The sequence below is a fragment of the Vigna umbellata genome, chromosome 4, assembly GCF_029865625.1.
Source record: "Vigna umbellata cultivar VRB3 chromosome 4, Vumbellata_1.0, whole genome shotgun sequence".
NCBI lineage: Eukaryota > Viridiplantae > Streptophyta > Magnoliopsida > Fabales > Fabaceae > Vigna > Vigna umbellata.
In genome coordinates this window covers 36,919,256-36,935,460 of record NC_142168.1, presented here as the reverse complement: position 1 = coordinate 36,935,460, position 16,205 = coordinate 36,919,256, and the positions used below count along the sequence as shown (strand labels likewise).

At 27.9% G+C, this 16,205-nt stretch overlaps 1 protein-coding gene across 1 annotated transcript; it reads left to right on the top strand.

Annotated features, from left to right (window-relative positions):
- The first annotated feature begins 12,029 nt into the window (after window positions 1-12,029).
- LOC148200060 (transcription factor PRE5-like) lies at window positions 12,030-14,381 on the top strand. Its single transcript, XM_088111436.1, has 2 exons — window positions 12,030-12,639; window positions 13,962-14,381. Exons 1-2 carry the CDS (start codon window positions 12,517-12,519, stop codon window positions 14,112-14,114), a joined length of 276 nt encoding a protein of 91 aa, XP_087967562.1. The 5' UTR covers window positions 12,030-12,516; the 3' UTR covers window positions 14,115-14,381.
- The last annotated feature ends 1,824 nt before the right edge of the window (window positions 14,382-16,205 follow it).

Here is a 16,205-nt window from a genome sequence, read left to right as displayed (position 1 = left end):
AGCCAGAGAGATATTAGTGATAGATGGTGGTCCAATTTTACTTTAATCATAGTTTCCTGAAAAAGATATGTGGGGAGGACTCTATATGTATGTTCAGCAAAAAAGAAAATAAGACCAAAACTTATAAGGTGGAAAGTCATTTTCTTAGCACTTTCTTTTGGGAACAAACTTTCTGCATAATATCAATAAATTTTTTTGGTTCTTATTATAACTATATCATCTTTTAAATCTATACCATATTTACCTTCATATTCAGTCAAGCTTTTTCCTCTAAATGTTCTAACAATCAAACCAACACAAAATTCATGTTCTAGCAAAACCACCTAAGAAATCAGTATCTTATCAAAAATTAATTCTATGCTGTTTTTCTTTTCATTTTCTTTCTGCCCTACTTGTTTTTGTCCATTAAGACTTTAATCATAACTTTCTTAATGTTAGTTTTTTTTAGTTTATAAATCATATTGAAAAAAATCAATATTAGTTTATAAATTCATATTAAAAAGTAGGTTTAATGTCTCAATAGGTCCCTATTTTTGTTCAGAATCTCAGATAGGACCTTTTCTTTTTTGGCATCTCAAGTGGGTCTTTATTTTTGTAAAATTGAATCAAATAGGACATTTCCGTCAAATTTTTTGTTACATGGCATTAAAAAGTGACTGAACTTTTTTTTTAATTTTTAAATTAAAAAATAGAGTTTAAAGTGAAGGCAAAGTTGGGAAAGCCCCATTTAGGAATTTAGGTCTTTTTATTTATAATTGAAAAAAAGAAATTGATTAGGGATACAAACTTTTTTAAAGTAGAATTAATTAAATTCAATTACAGAAAGTCTCACTCTCTCTGCTATGACGAGAAATCTAACCCAAAACAATCCAGAAATGTTCTACCCATACGCAGAAACAATACGCAAATCACCAATTCAATTCGAATAAAAAACCAATTACACCAGAAATCCCTAATTTCCCAATTTCAGCAAACCCTAATCCCCAAAATAAGAGAACAACAGGAATCCTAAACCCAAACTCGATACTGCCGCTACTTTCGCCAAGTCACGGCGTCACCGCCGCAAACCACCAATATCTCTTTCCCCCTGTAAGACGAAACAGAAACGGAAAGGAGGAGGAAACCTCCCTCTTGCCCTGATCCAAAACGGAGAGGAGAAAGTAAACCTCCGCCACACCATCTCTGTTGAACCTGACCCTTCTCTCCCTACGAGGAAACACTAAAGGATAGAGGAAAGAAGGGTTCTATTTGAATCGCGCCACCACTGCACCGTCGGCGACGCCCTCGTCGTGCACTTGCCGCCACCGCAGCGCCATAGATGATTCTCCAGGTCGGTTGCCTGCGAGATTAGGGAAGGTTTGCCCCTTGCGCGACCCACTGTGTTTCTTGGTTCAAAGTTGAACCCAAAGTCTAGATCCTTGTTTAGGATCTCTGTAAAGTGACTCTCCATTAACAAAAAAACAAGGAAATTTTAATTTTATTTAAACTTACCAAATCTGATGGAGAAACTAATTAGGAATAGAAATTAGCATTAAATAAAAAAATCATTTCATTAATTAATCTTAATTCTACTTTAAAAAAGTTTGTATCCCTAATCAATTTCTTTTTTTCAATTATAAATAAAAAGACCTAAATTTCTAAATGGGGCTTTCCCAACTTTGCCTTCACTTTAAACTCTATTTTTTAATTAAAAAATTAAAAAAAAAAGGTTCAGTCACTTTTTAACGCCGTCTGATCAATTTGACGGAAAAGTTCTATTTGATTCAATTTTACAAAAATAAGGATCCAATTGAGATGTCAAAAAAGGAAGGGTCCTATTTAAGATTCTGAACACAAATAAGGACCTATTGAGACATTAAACCTAAAAATATATCATTATTTGAGAAATTAATATTTTTATGTAATTTTTTTCTTACTTACTTGTTTATATACATTATTTAACTCATAAGATTTTAAAAATAACTTTTCCTAATCAGATATTTTCAAGAATTTATCTTAATAAAATTTGTGTATGAAATTATAGCAGCAATGTGAACATAAGTTCATTTATGTAGAATAAAATTTCTAGTTAAAAATTAAAAAATATAAATATTTTAATTAGATTTATATTTTAAATCACCTTTTCGTTTCCATTTATAATATCAATATTCAAGTTTTAAGTTCATTGAAATAATGTCGTTACCGTATTAAAAATATTATTTGTTTTAAGATTTAAAATCTTGACATAATTTTATTCTTCAAAAATATCTCTAAAAATTAAAAGATAAAATATATTTAAATCATTCTTAACTTTAAGTTTTAATCTTAAATTATGTGAGATTAACCTATCATTACTATCGTTTTATTAACTTATATTATTATTATTATTATTATCATAATATATATATATATATATATATATATATATATATATATATATATATATATATATATTATTTGAAGTTGTTTGAGAAATAAAAAGAATAATAACAAATGATGAGGTCGAGATTTGTGCAGTGATTGTGGATGACCCAGGGAAAGGAAGCATGAAACGAAAAGCATCGAATCGACGATGTACCTACCTCATTACACTTTGTTCCCTAAGATGTAGGGCACATCAATATGTTTCCTTTTTTTTCTTTTGGAAAATAGAAGAAAACTAATAAATAAATTTATTATACTCTCTAGTTTTATTTAGTAACAACAACTAGTACCTTCGTCTCTATATATAATCATTTTTTTAATTGCATACTTTTAAAATTTATTTTTAAGTTATTTCTTGTATTAATTATTTTGACTAAAAATGACTTAAATTTGAGATTTGGTTATCCTTGTAATAAGAATATTTTAAAACTTGATACAATTAATTCATCTTTCTATAAAATATTAGTGTCCTAAGAAAATCTAGTTTCTCTTATATCATTATGCCATTAAATATCTAAAAATAGATTATTCAAATAATTATACTTTAATTAATTGGTGCAGAAAAATTATGAAGGTATACCCTAGATTTAATTTCCAATTTAAACTGTGAAACTTGAAGTATGCTTTTTAGAATGACATGGAATGAGGGAAAAAGTGAAATATATTATTATTTGGGAAGATTACTGATTAGTCATGTCAAAGAAATATGGTCTTTCTTACCCGACACAATGCGATTTGAAAATAAATGTTACTTTAATTAGGTTGTTAGATTTAGTATCAATCACACTTTTAACTTTGTTGATTTGTTAAAAAGTTAATGAATAAATTTAGCACCTTATCCATGGCAAGGACTTAGGTTAATTTGATTAATTCCCCCACATTAAAAATCATATTAGATTTCATCTCTTTTAATCTCGAAATTGGGTTTTTCAGCAATCTTATATGCATGGTAGAACAAGCAATGCATATCAATATATATATATATATATAACGATATTAAATTAATCATGTCCTAAAAATTTGACATATGCTGTGACACTTTTCAACATATTAAATATGTGGAGAAGATATTTTGAGCGTGTTATTTTAGGAATCATAAAGTCTCAAAGTCTACTTTAATTTTAGGAAACTCCAAGATTCAACTTACTTTTTCTTCTTCTTTTATATTAAAAAATTGAATATTGTAAAAGTTTCACTATTTATGTTTTTGTTGATTGTCCTTATGAGATGACATCTGTGGTCAGTATCTCTACATAGAAATTTTCAATATTTCTCAAAGCCACAAGTCGTTCCCTTTAAAATTAATGTTATGGTTTTAAATCTATCGTATAAGATAATCACATAAAGAAAAATAATATTTTAATGCTTTTATAACCATGTCACATTTTATTCTGTTACTAGTTTTTACATGGAGAATGTGATAACTAGAGATCATGTAATATTATTTGTATACATAAAAAAAGCAATACAAAGCAAACATGATTTTAATAATGTTGAATAGGATAAATACAAAATTTTCTAATAGCTTTCAAGACAAGAACAAAGTAATAGAGAAGTTTGAGAATGTGCATTACGTCCCACAATTAACATGCAATTTAATTTATTAATTGATGTAACTCAATTAGTAAACGAATCCAACGATATTATAGAATTTATTATTAATATTTGTGTTATGCAAGACCAACTAATAAAGAAGATGACTCGACTTGGTGAAAGATTGAAATGGACTGTATTTCTTAAATTTTCTTCATTTTTGATATTTTCTTTTCTTTCTTTCTTTAATTGTTCTTCCATTCTAATTTCTTCTCTTATGAATTGGTGAATGTTATCTTTGTATAGTATTGTTTATGTTATTCTTTCAACAACTTGTTTCAGTTTGTTATATTCTTAGAAGCAAACTTTGACATTTACATAATTCACTTTGAAACAAGTATTTCAATATTGGTTTGCAAAACTGTCAACAACATTGAATAATTATTCATTTGTACAATCGTATTCAAATTATTTCTTGTTTGGTTTATGCAAAATAACTCACATCAACGTATTTATGTTGATAACTTGATTATTGCAGGAGTGATTATTTGATAGGATGATTTGTATTGTTTAATGATTTTCCATTATTGTAGAAGATCAAGAAACAATAAAACAATGTTTCGATCATTTGGAAAAAATAAATATAAACTAATTACAAATGTAAGGTAAAAGTGACTTAAAAATATAATAAAACTTCTGTTTATGAAATAAAATTAATAAAAGAAAACATACAAACCTAATTGACACAAGAGTTAACAGTTTGAGTTATTTAAGTAGGTGGTCAAAAGTTCGATTTTTTATAATGTCACTTTAAAATTAAAAAAATAAATATGTTACGAGAAAAATTTCCATATTAGGTATGTTCAAGGTATCCAATGAAATTAGTTTATGATAATTAAACCGTAATGTAATATCACATTTAAAAAAAAACTTGATTAACGAGAAAAGGCATAACACCCAGTTGAAAATATAGATAATTTCCTTTTCAAGGATAGCATAAAGTTGATTTTCATTTGAAAATGACACCCCTTAATCTTCTGGATCATGAAAATTTGGCAACTGAATATTTTTCTTATGGCTAAACGGAAACTGCATAAAGCAACCTAGCTACCTATAGATTCATGGCTTACGATTAATATTTTATTATCCACAAGTCTTCGTCAAAAAAGATGAACTTTTTTAAAACTTAATAATAACTACTTTAAGCTTGGAATTTTTTTTTATAACGACTTTAATTAGATTTCGTTGTTGAAAGATCACAAAGTTTTGGGTCAACGATGATAATAATTTTTATGGCGTTGAAGGGTAACTTTTTATTATAGTTCCATGAAATCCGTTGTACCCTTTAGACCTACCAACCAAAAGTTTGGACATATATATTTGTGTGTGAATTAGGTATTCAAATCATGATTAATTATGCCCAAAAAAGATGCAGTAATTTTGGGACAAAGGAAGTTTGACCCATCTCTTATGGAAATGCCAAAAAGAAAAGAAAATAAATTGGAACTTTGGATAGAATTTATAAAGGAGTATAATTCAATGTAACTCATTAAATAATTTTATTATCCTGTTTTTAGCAGTGGAAATATGGAAAACATTTAATTACCTAAAGACAAATAAGGGTATTAACAGTGTAACGAGTAACCAAAATTACTTTTTTAGTATGGATTGGAGTTTTTAATATTCAGTTTAGATATACTTTATAGTTAAAATATAGTTGATTTAGTTAAAATAGATCTTGATTTTAATATAGAACTATTTTAATTGGATTAACTACATTTAGATTTTTTTATAATATTCTAATTTAAATTTGATTAAAACTAGATTGAATTTACTTTTTTCAATTTAATTAAATTGTATGAGATCAATAAAATATATTTGACTATTAGATCAATTAGATAGAGATTGTTTCGACTTGACTCGATATTCAGTTTAGACCAATTCAAGTCCACCTTAGGTTTTAATTGATTCAGCTTAACTTTCGACTAGAGTCGATAGAGCCAATTTATAGTCGAATATGACTTGGCCTATCAGAGTTAACTCGACAACCTTTGCCTGGACCTGACTTGGCCGATATTTTGGCATAAAGTGACTAGGGTTGATCTTTGGTTGGGATCGACTCGAGCTTATCTTCAGTCAGGGACAACTCAAACCGATCTTCAATTAGGATTGAATCGGGCCGATCTTCAATTGAGGCTGACTTGATTGACTTGTAGTCGAGACTGATTTGTGCTGACCTTCAGTCTAATCCTAACCTATCTTGGCTCGACTTAGATGCACTTTATTTAAGATTTTTAAAATTAAAAAATTGATCCAATCCAAATCTAATTAAATGGTTTGGGATTAGGATTTTGAAAATCCAAAAAATATACAATCCAAATCAAATTAAATAGATTGGATTAAAATCCAAAAAATTAGAATTTAGAACAAATTTATTTAAATGGACTTAAAACAATATGAAGTTGAATCATTATAGAATCTCAAAATCTGAATCTTTTGCCGACCCTTACTTTTTTTCTCTTTGAATAAATCAATTCCTATGGATGCTAATATACCTCTTTTATTTCTTATGATTAAATAATTAGAATGAAAATATGTTGACTAATATTATAACAAATAAGGATTTTTATAAAATTTTGCATTTGATGGTATGGTTAGTAATTAAATGTTGTATCTAATGTCTTCTGTGTGACTATCTTATTAGAGATGAAACTTTTGTCTAATGAAGTTGGTAAACATATGAACATCAAAACATGGTCTCATCTCTTATTTTATGAAATGTTAACAAAGTTGATAATTATGATTTTTCTTGTCACTATTGATGCAACCAAATTTTATGGTGGAAATTTGACACATTCTGAAGAGATATTAGAAAGAAACAAATTAGAAGTAAAAATGAAAATCTAGCATGATAGAAATATGAAAAAGATAAATGATCTAAAAATTTACAAAAAAAAAGCATGTCAAGAATAATTGTCTAAACCAAAAAAATTGTTTCATCTGAGTATTAGAACATGATAAAAGCATTTAAAGTCTTAATTGATCATTTTGTTGTTACTATGTCAAAAAAGATCAAGTTGTTATTTTTTATATTGTCCAAGCATAAATTGGTAAAAGTCCTTGATAGTTAGTACACGGACATGTTAAGTTTAGATTAATTTGAATTGAGTTTAGATTTGTTGTAAGCCGAGTTAGAATGTCTTTATAATTAATTTAACTACAATATAATTGATTAGGATAGTCACGAAATAAACCATTTCAAATACTTAACTATCAAAATTGTCACATTAACTAATTAGATTAGTAACATAATTGATTAGGTTAAATCAAGAGAATAGACATTGATTTGCAATTAGATTAATCAATTAGGTTAATACATAATCAGTTAATCTCGTTAGGAAGAAATATCTGAGAGTTCTTAGAGAGATTAATATGATTTTTCAAGTTTCTATTATAAGATTCAGAAAATATTGGATTTGTTCTATGATTTTCTTGTTTGTCCTAGGATTGGAATGTAAAATCTGCATATAATACAAATATATTAGTTTCATATATTTTTGTTGTTGCTTTTTTGTATTCCCTACGGTATGTAAGTGATAGGTTAGGGTAATTGTGTGTAACATTACTTTGGTTGAAAATCTTGAAATATATTTTAAGTTCTTGTATATCTAGAGTGTAGGTTTTATATAGGTGAATCTTATAATCCTAACTCTTGATATTTTAGTGGAATTCTAGCTCAAGTTGCTAGAATTGGAGGTAGATTCTTAAATAATTAAACAAGTATAAAATTTGGTGTTTTATACTCTTTCTTTCATCATCTTTTAGTATTTTAGTACTTGTAAATGTTTCAAAAGCTAAACATTATATTATACATTATGTTAATTGATTAAAAAAAAGTTTTCAAAATTGTTTTAAAACAGCAAAATAAACTAGTTTTTGAAAAAGAACCAATTTATCTCTTTTCTTGATTGAGGATATTAGAGATACCTATTTTAACAATTGATACGAGAACTGGTTAATCAAAACCTTAATTAATTAAAAAGATGATGGATATGGCTAATATATATCATAACTTTGTTGAAGGCGCTTCTATTAATAAACCACCTTTATTTGTTGAGTTAATGTGACAAATGTGTGTGAGATGTTATAGTAAATGGTTCTTTTTAACCACTAAAAGTTATAGACAATACACCTGAAAGAAATAAAAAACTCATTATAATGTAAAAACAAAAAATATCACATCTTGTACACTGACATTATATGAATTTTTATTCTAGCATTGGATGAATTTTATTAACCAAGGTTCCTTACCCACTTTTACTCCTTTTTACCCACTCTTATACTTTTTTATACATTTGTTTATATGTTGCCAATGTATATTTATTGACTTTGTATTTTTATTTTAGAAAATCTAAATAAATTTAAATCAATGGAAGAGGGTTTGAAAGAATTTGTTGATAGCATTTTTTCTTTTAAAAAAACATTACCTTCTTTAATGCTACATTGATTTAAAAAAAAGAAGATAAACATATAATAAATTTAATTGCACCACATATCATAAAGCACTTCTAACCCCATATTCTCCCGTTCAATAAAGAAGAAGAAAAAATTACTATAATTAGGTTTGCAAAATGATGAAAAGCCCTTAAGCGTGGCCTTAATCAACTAATCACACTCTTGATTGGGTTTGAACTTGATGAAAAGGAGATTTCCCTTGATATTAAAGTAACCTAATCACGGAACTACGCATGCATTAATTACCAACATAATAGGTAGGTTAATTATATTATTTTCCCCTAGTTTACTTTATGAACTTTGATTCTTTTTTTTTTTCTCATGATGAATTCCAACAGAATTCTAACTTCCAACTTCTTGTCGGGTCGAGAGATAAGTCTACACATTGTCGTGTCATTGGCTCCTTTTTGACCGCAAAAGGTGAAAAGTGATGATGTGAAATATTTTACTTGGACAGACCTAAAAGGGAATATGCTCTCTTAAATAACGTTTGTTTGGTATGAAAACACAGTTTGGTATCCAACAATCATGGTCCACACCTCTTACTCTCTTCGATAAAGTCAATAGTGACACTACCTTTTCTCTTTATAACATAGAAAAATGCATGTGAAATCAACAATCACACAACTTTCACAATTTCTTTTACCCATAAATGTTATAATTTTATTTTATTTTTTGTTTATACGAAAATTTTGTTAAATAACATAATCAAGATCTAAATTTGTTAAGTTAAACATATTTGCGGTGATGTTAAGTAGAATAATCAAGATGTTGACTCAATGGTGTAAGTTAGGTATATGTTTGTATGCAAAATTCATAAAGAAATAAGAATATGATTCATGATCATGTAGTCATGCATATACAATATAATTTTAATGTCAATAAATTAGTCATGTTTGAAGCTTCAATCATGAATATAATAGGGATGCTACATAACATCTAGTCATTTGTTTTTATCTGTTTTTATCTCTCCTCTTGAGATAAAATTATTCAATTTAATATATAATATTGGTAGATGAAACCCCACAAATTGATAGAACAATAAAATTTCTATTTAACTAAATGTCGAAGAATATGCATTTGAATAAATGTCTCATAATCCAATTAACGTTGAGTGAATGATTGGAGAAATGAAATATTATGAGATAGAATGCTCTGGTTAGCGTGTTTAGTCAGGATATTTGGGGAATTTCTAATCTAAATTAGAAGTTAATATGATAATTTATTTAACATTTTTATTAGCTGTACCAAACTATTTATTATTTAGTCATTGAATCACTCAAAAATCTCTAATTATTTAAATTTCATATATGAATGAGTAAGCTGAAAATTGATCAAATAATTATGAATGAGTATGTTGAAAATTGATCAAATATAATTTAATTTTAAATATTTTTATCTGAAGAATTATCTGAAGAATATAAAGAGAAGGTTAATCTTTATATATATAAATAATCCCTTTCTGTAGCACCATATTGACCAAAAATAAAGAAAAACCTAAATAATAAGCATTCATGTATTTTGAGAAATAATTAACAAATATTTAATATAATTAAGTTTAAAAATTTCAACACGCGTCGTAAATAAATGATTTCATTTCTGTATTTTAAAACTTTCATAAACGTATAATATACAATATAAACTAAGTGACAGGTTACATGTCGAAATAATTAACTCAATTTGAACAGGAAGTGTTAATTAATCTATAATTAACAATTTATCATCTAAACCTAGCTACACATATATACAGTTTGTTATTGTAGGTCGGTCTATATTTTGATCATAATTTTTGCTATACAATAATTAAACTTCACTGAGTTTGGACTCAACATCAAACACCTTATGATTGCAATAGCATCTATGCTCCATGACTGCGTCATATCAAATATTTCATGTCTCACATGCATAATCCTAAATCTTATCATGATTAAAAAAAAAATTCAAAGAACACATAAATTCATTATTTCTAAAAAAAGAAAAATATTTTTAATTACTCATTTGATCTCATAGTTACAATGCTTTTTTTCTTACATTCTTATCATCTGAAACATTGTCGTGTCGTAATTGTCAATTTTTTTACTTCCTTAATTACGGTTTAACACAGTGATACATACAGTTTGAGATAAACATTGTATCATTTTAGAGCAAGAAATTATAACAATAGAATCAAAATGTGATGTTTTAAAAAAAATAAACAATATATATATATAGGGAGACAAAAAGAGAAATTAAATTTAATGATTAAACAAGTGAGATCCTTGGTTAATTAATTTAATTAGTCGAACAAAATTAATCATATTCTGAAGGCACCATTATGTAAGGCGACTTGGACCTAGGTTGATTAATAATTTAATATAGTAGGTAGGAAACATTAGTTATGGCCATTTTATTCTCTATGGCCCTCACTTTGGATATGGGAGTTGAGGGTAGGAAATGAAGTTAATCGAGTTTGATTAAGTAGGGATCAAAAGGACTTAATTACTAACCTAAACTATATATATGTTATAAAGTATTTAAGATTTGAATTTTTATTCGATGTTGGAGTTATATATTATGTGTTAATGTCACGTTGTTTGGTAGAAATAGATTTTAAATCTAGTTTAATTTCATAAAATCGGTTCGTAGGATAAGATTTACACTCACTTATAAATTATGAATTGGTCTTATTTTTAGTCATTTAAATATTGTTAATAAGTTTTGGAGTAAGAAGGAAGGTTGTTCTGGTATCGGTACACAACAGAGACAGGAGGATTAACAAAGGAAGAGGTCCCCTCGAGTGTGCAAGAGGGGTCTCCAATATGTGTAGCTGCACGTGGTGGTGCTTGATAAAAGTGTGAAATTCCCAATCTCTGCTTGATTTGGGAAACCTCTTTTCCTTCATTATATAGGTACTGCCTCTCAAGAATTATGCCACGTGGCATGTCTCGTGAGCCATGGAAATGACATGTGATCACTTTCATGCCCTCACTCTCAATGTCTTGGCCCTAGCTACCTTCCTCTCACGTAGTTCAGTTCTGTTGTGTCCTTTGAACCAAGAAAATATTCACACTAATTTCTAAATCTTTACTGATCACTTTACTTAAACTTAGTTTACCAAAGATTAGACGGTGATTAATACGAGATAGAGCATCACCCATGAATTCGGTTTGAGTTTGTTTTTGTTTGATCGATTCTTGCATGCCATGTGGGAAAGTGTTTACACTACTGGTTTGGATTTGACCCAGAAGCCTGAAACATTGGAGCGATGAATGTTGAAGACGGTAGAGGTTTAAGGGTACAACTACTTTGAACTATGTGATTAGCAAGAGCAAATTTACAGGGTATCCCTTAATTACAAGAGGATCAGTTTCCTATGATCACATGGTCCTGCTTATAGAGACATGTACATTATGGCCCACTTTGTTAGCTTAAAAACAAACACACTCTTCTTAACCCACTTGAACCTCAACCCCAATAGGGAACACACACAGAAGAAGAAACCTAATCTTTCTTTCTCTCTCTCTCTCTCTCTCTCTCTCTCTTTTCTCTTACTCTTCATTTTAATTAAACACCATGTTTTTGACACTGCCTTCCCAATGCAATTGTTTTCTTCTCATCCAACATCACTGTCTACTATGTTATTGTACTCTCTCTCTCTCTCTCTCTCTTTCTTTATTTCTTTCTCCATCTTTCACTCTTTCATTGTGTGTGGTCCTTTGATTTTCCTTCTCTTTATATCCCTCTTATCACTATCTCCATTTCTGCATCCCTAGCTTGCATCCCAACACTGCTATATTATAGCCTTTCTCTCCCTCTCCATATTATATAGCTTGTCTTTTATTTGTTACCCTCCATACCAAACCAAAACCATTTTCAATCTTTTTCTCTATTCCCTCTCCCACCTTCTTCTTCATCATCATCTTCTTTACTTTCTTTCTTCACTTCTAGCTACTTTCAATAGTAATAAACTCAACTGAAAGCTACATACCAGCAAGTGCTCATAATTAAGTACTAGACAATTATATTTCACCAATTAAGGTCTATCTAGCTATATTATATATATAAATAGAGAGAGAGAGAGAAAACATGTCTAGCAGAAGGTCAAGGCAACAATCTGCATCAACAAGGATCTCAGATGACCAAATCATCGACCTTGTTTCCAAGTTGCGTCAACTTGTTCCTGAGATTCGTGATAGACGCTCTGATAAGGTATTTCAGAATCTTCCCTTTCTCTTTATATCTCTCTCTAGGTGTCTATCGGAATTAAAACATATGTGTCCACTTGTATAATATATGTGATTATCTTCGAGTTATTTAAATATAAGCAAATATTGCACTGAAAATATAAAAATTTACTAACTATATGATACTATTCATCAAGATATTAACAATATTATCATTTAAGAGCTTTCGTTTTCGTGAACATTGTTTAGGCCTTATATAAGTAAATAGTTTGAACAATGGTTCTCATGTACGTATAAAGTACTGTTTTTACAATGAAGAGAGAGGTAAAGAAGATTAAAAAGATGTCGTAAAAAGTGCTAACTAAATAAATAATATAACTATATTATACATAGTTTCACGTGGCCTGAAGCAGCTATATATAATTATATATATAGATAGATGATGAAGCCACTAGAAGAGAAGATCAAGGCACTGGAATCATATTTTGCCATGTTTTGTTTGTATGTGACATGTTCTGGACTTTCGATGGCATATTAGTCGGGTAACACATGTACTAAATTCATATATATATATATATATATATATATATATATATATTATATGTATAATGATAATTTTAATTGGTCAAATAATATAGTCAGATATTGACCATAAGGGAAAAGTTACAAACAGCTCCAAATCTTATGCAGATCCCTATAATAGTCAAAGGGTTCACATTGACTCGATTGTACAAATATATGTATAGTTTTGAAAATATATAACTGTTAAAAGATTAATAACAGTAACACAGAACCCCAGAAAGAAAGAGACTTCAAAAAGAAAAAAGGTCTGTGCAGTGTAACAATCATGTGGTTAATTTGGACCAATTCGTGAAACGAAAGTTCCTGTATGGTCTCTGAATAGGATTGCATCGTACATAAAGATACATATCATTCACTCAATAGAAAAAAGAAAAAAAAAATTACATAATATATATATATATATATATATATATATATATATTCAAAATTATGGTTTATTTAAAAAAGTTAAATTACTCGTTTTTTTAATTTTATTTTATCTTTTGATCATCAAGCTACTTCTTCTGATAAACTTTGTTAAAGACTAAAGATATATGTCTTAAGCTAAAACCAGTGACAACATTTGAAGAAGAAACAGATAAGTGAAAGTAAGTTAATTAGAAATGTTGTGTTTTAGAAATGTGATTAAAGAATGTTTAGCCATGTGTTAATTAAGATAATGATAATAGTTATAATCTGTTAAGTGGTTTTTTGTGCAGTATGAATGAGTGAATGATATCTGTTTGTATATATAGAGAGAAAAGAAAGTGACTTATGGTTTTGCAGGTATCAGCATCTAAGGTCCTACAAGAGACCTGTAACTACATCAGAAGCTTACACAGAGAAGTGGATGACTTGAGTGAAAGACTGTCTCAGTTGTTGGCCACAATTGATGCTGATAGTCCTGAAGCTGCTATAATTAGGAGCCTAATTAACTAGTAATAATCATAATTAATAAGCAAGTCATGATCTAATTTTCCTATATTCAAGGAGATATCATATATAAGAGTGTATTAGTTTCTTCTTCTTAGGTGCCATAGAGTGCAGTTTGAGTTGCCTCCTTCCTTAGTATATGGCAGGATTGGTGCACTTGTAATTTAAAGGTTTTGTAATAATCAAAATTAAGGACTCTGTATTATGGCTATAGTGCTATATATTAATATATGCATGCCACGTTTATAGATGGCCAAACTGTATTATTTCTTAGATTTATTTGATTTTTATTTTATATGTAAGAACTTGGATTATATTAGAATCTAATGACGTCGTGTGATATTTTATCTGTCTGACATAATCTAGACAGTGAAAATGAGGTTATTATTATTATTATTATTATTATTATTATTATTATTATTAGTATTAGTATTAGTAGTAGTAGTAGTGGTGCTATTAGAGTTTTTAGTTTGTTATTGGATATTTTAATTAACAGTTAGAGCTCGAGACTAAAATTTTCTTATAAGAATTGAAAACAGAAAAAGAAGTTATTAAGATGTGAGAAACTATTTTCTTTTAATAATTTTTAATGTGCCATTTCATAAAATAATGAGTTATTTAATAAAATTACTCAACATACACAATCAAGACACTTTTTTTTACATTAATATGAATCAAGAAATAACATAACTATAATATATACTTTTAAAGTAATTGCCATAAAAATTAATAAACATTAACATACCTAATAGATAGGTTTTGTCCTTATAAAGTAAAATTTACATTTATTATTGTAAATAATTCTTATTTTAAGTTGATGGGTGATCTCTAATTATTAGGTCTACTTATTAGAGATACACTTTGATTAGTGTTATACTTTGATGACTTATTATGATATATAGGGTATGTTGAAAAATTTTCAAAATTATGGAGGATATATACATAAAAGATGAATGTTATGCATAGATATGTGATTAGTTTGAAGTTTGTCGGCAAAGTTGAGTTCAAGTTTGTACAATATGACAATATTAAAAACAAGTTCAGACTGCAAGAGTTTGACATGAAAGTGATTTGATCTAAATGTTGGATATTTGGCTATATAATAGAAAGAGATAGCTGAATTTTGTATTCAGAAAGTGACAACAAGCCAAGACACAAACCCAAAAGTGTCTTGATTTTATGAGTTAAAGGTTAAAAAATTAGGAAACAAGTGGTTACTCAAGGAAGCGTGCTCCACTTTACTTTTGTCTATAATTAACATGCTTTTGTATAGTATTATACAAATCATAGTTTAGTACAAAAGTTTATCTGTGTTAATTAATTGTTAATTTTCTTTAATTAGACATGTTCAGTACCACACTAAGTTTTGTTTAATGTCTACACTTATCAACTTGTTTCTTTCTCTTTGTTCTAAAACTAACCTTATAGCATTATTATGTCCTTTTCTTAATTAAGGATGTTTGCACTTTTTGTCCTTCCTTTCTTCTTGATCAAACTCTTCAGGAAGTAGTATGGGTAACTGTGGAAGAGGCACTTTGCCATTTAACTTATTTTCAATTATATTTGTTTTAAAAAAATTGAATAATTAATTACCGTTTATTTCTTAAAATTTAATGATTTTTAAGGAGGCATGCATTGATTAGTAAAGTATATTGAAGGTGATGTAATGATGTAGTTCATAGTATTATTTGTACATGATCTTTTTAAAAGACCATATATTTCTTTCTTACTTCTTTTTGTTGTATAGAACTCTCGTATTTGTTTTTTATATATTATACTTTTGAATAATTGTAATAGAAATTAGTTTAGATGTGAATTATTTGTTTGTGATTATTGATCTTTTGATAGTGATAAATTATTAAAATAAAATATTTTATATAGAGAGTGATAGAGAGTAAAAAGAAAAAGTTATAAACATATTATATTTTGATTTTATATTGTGTAATCCACATTTATATGGTATTTGTAATATGATTAATGACCGTGTATATTGATCTAGTTAATAAGAATTAATTAAACGGTTAGATTAATCAAGTTTATACTTTACATAAAAGTTATTAAAAAAATTTAATTTTAGCATCAACATATCAACAATAT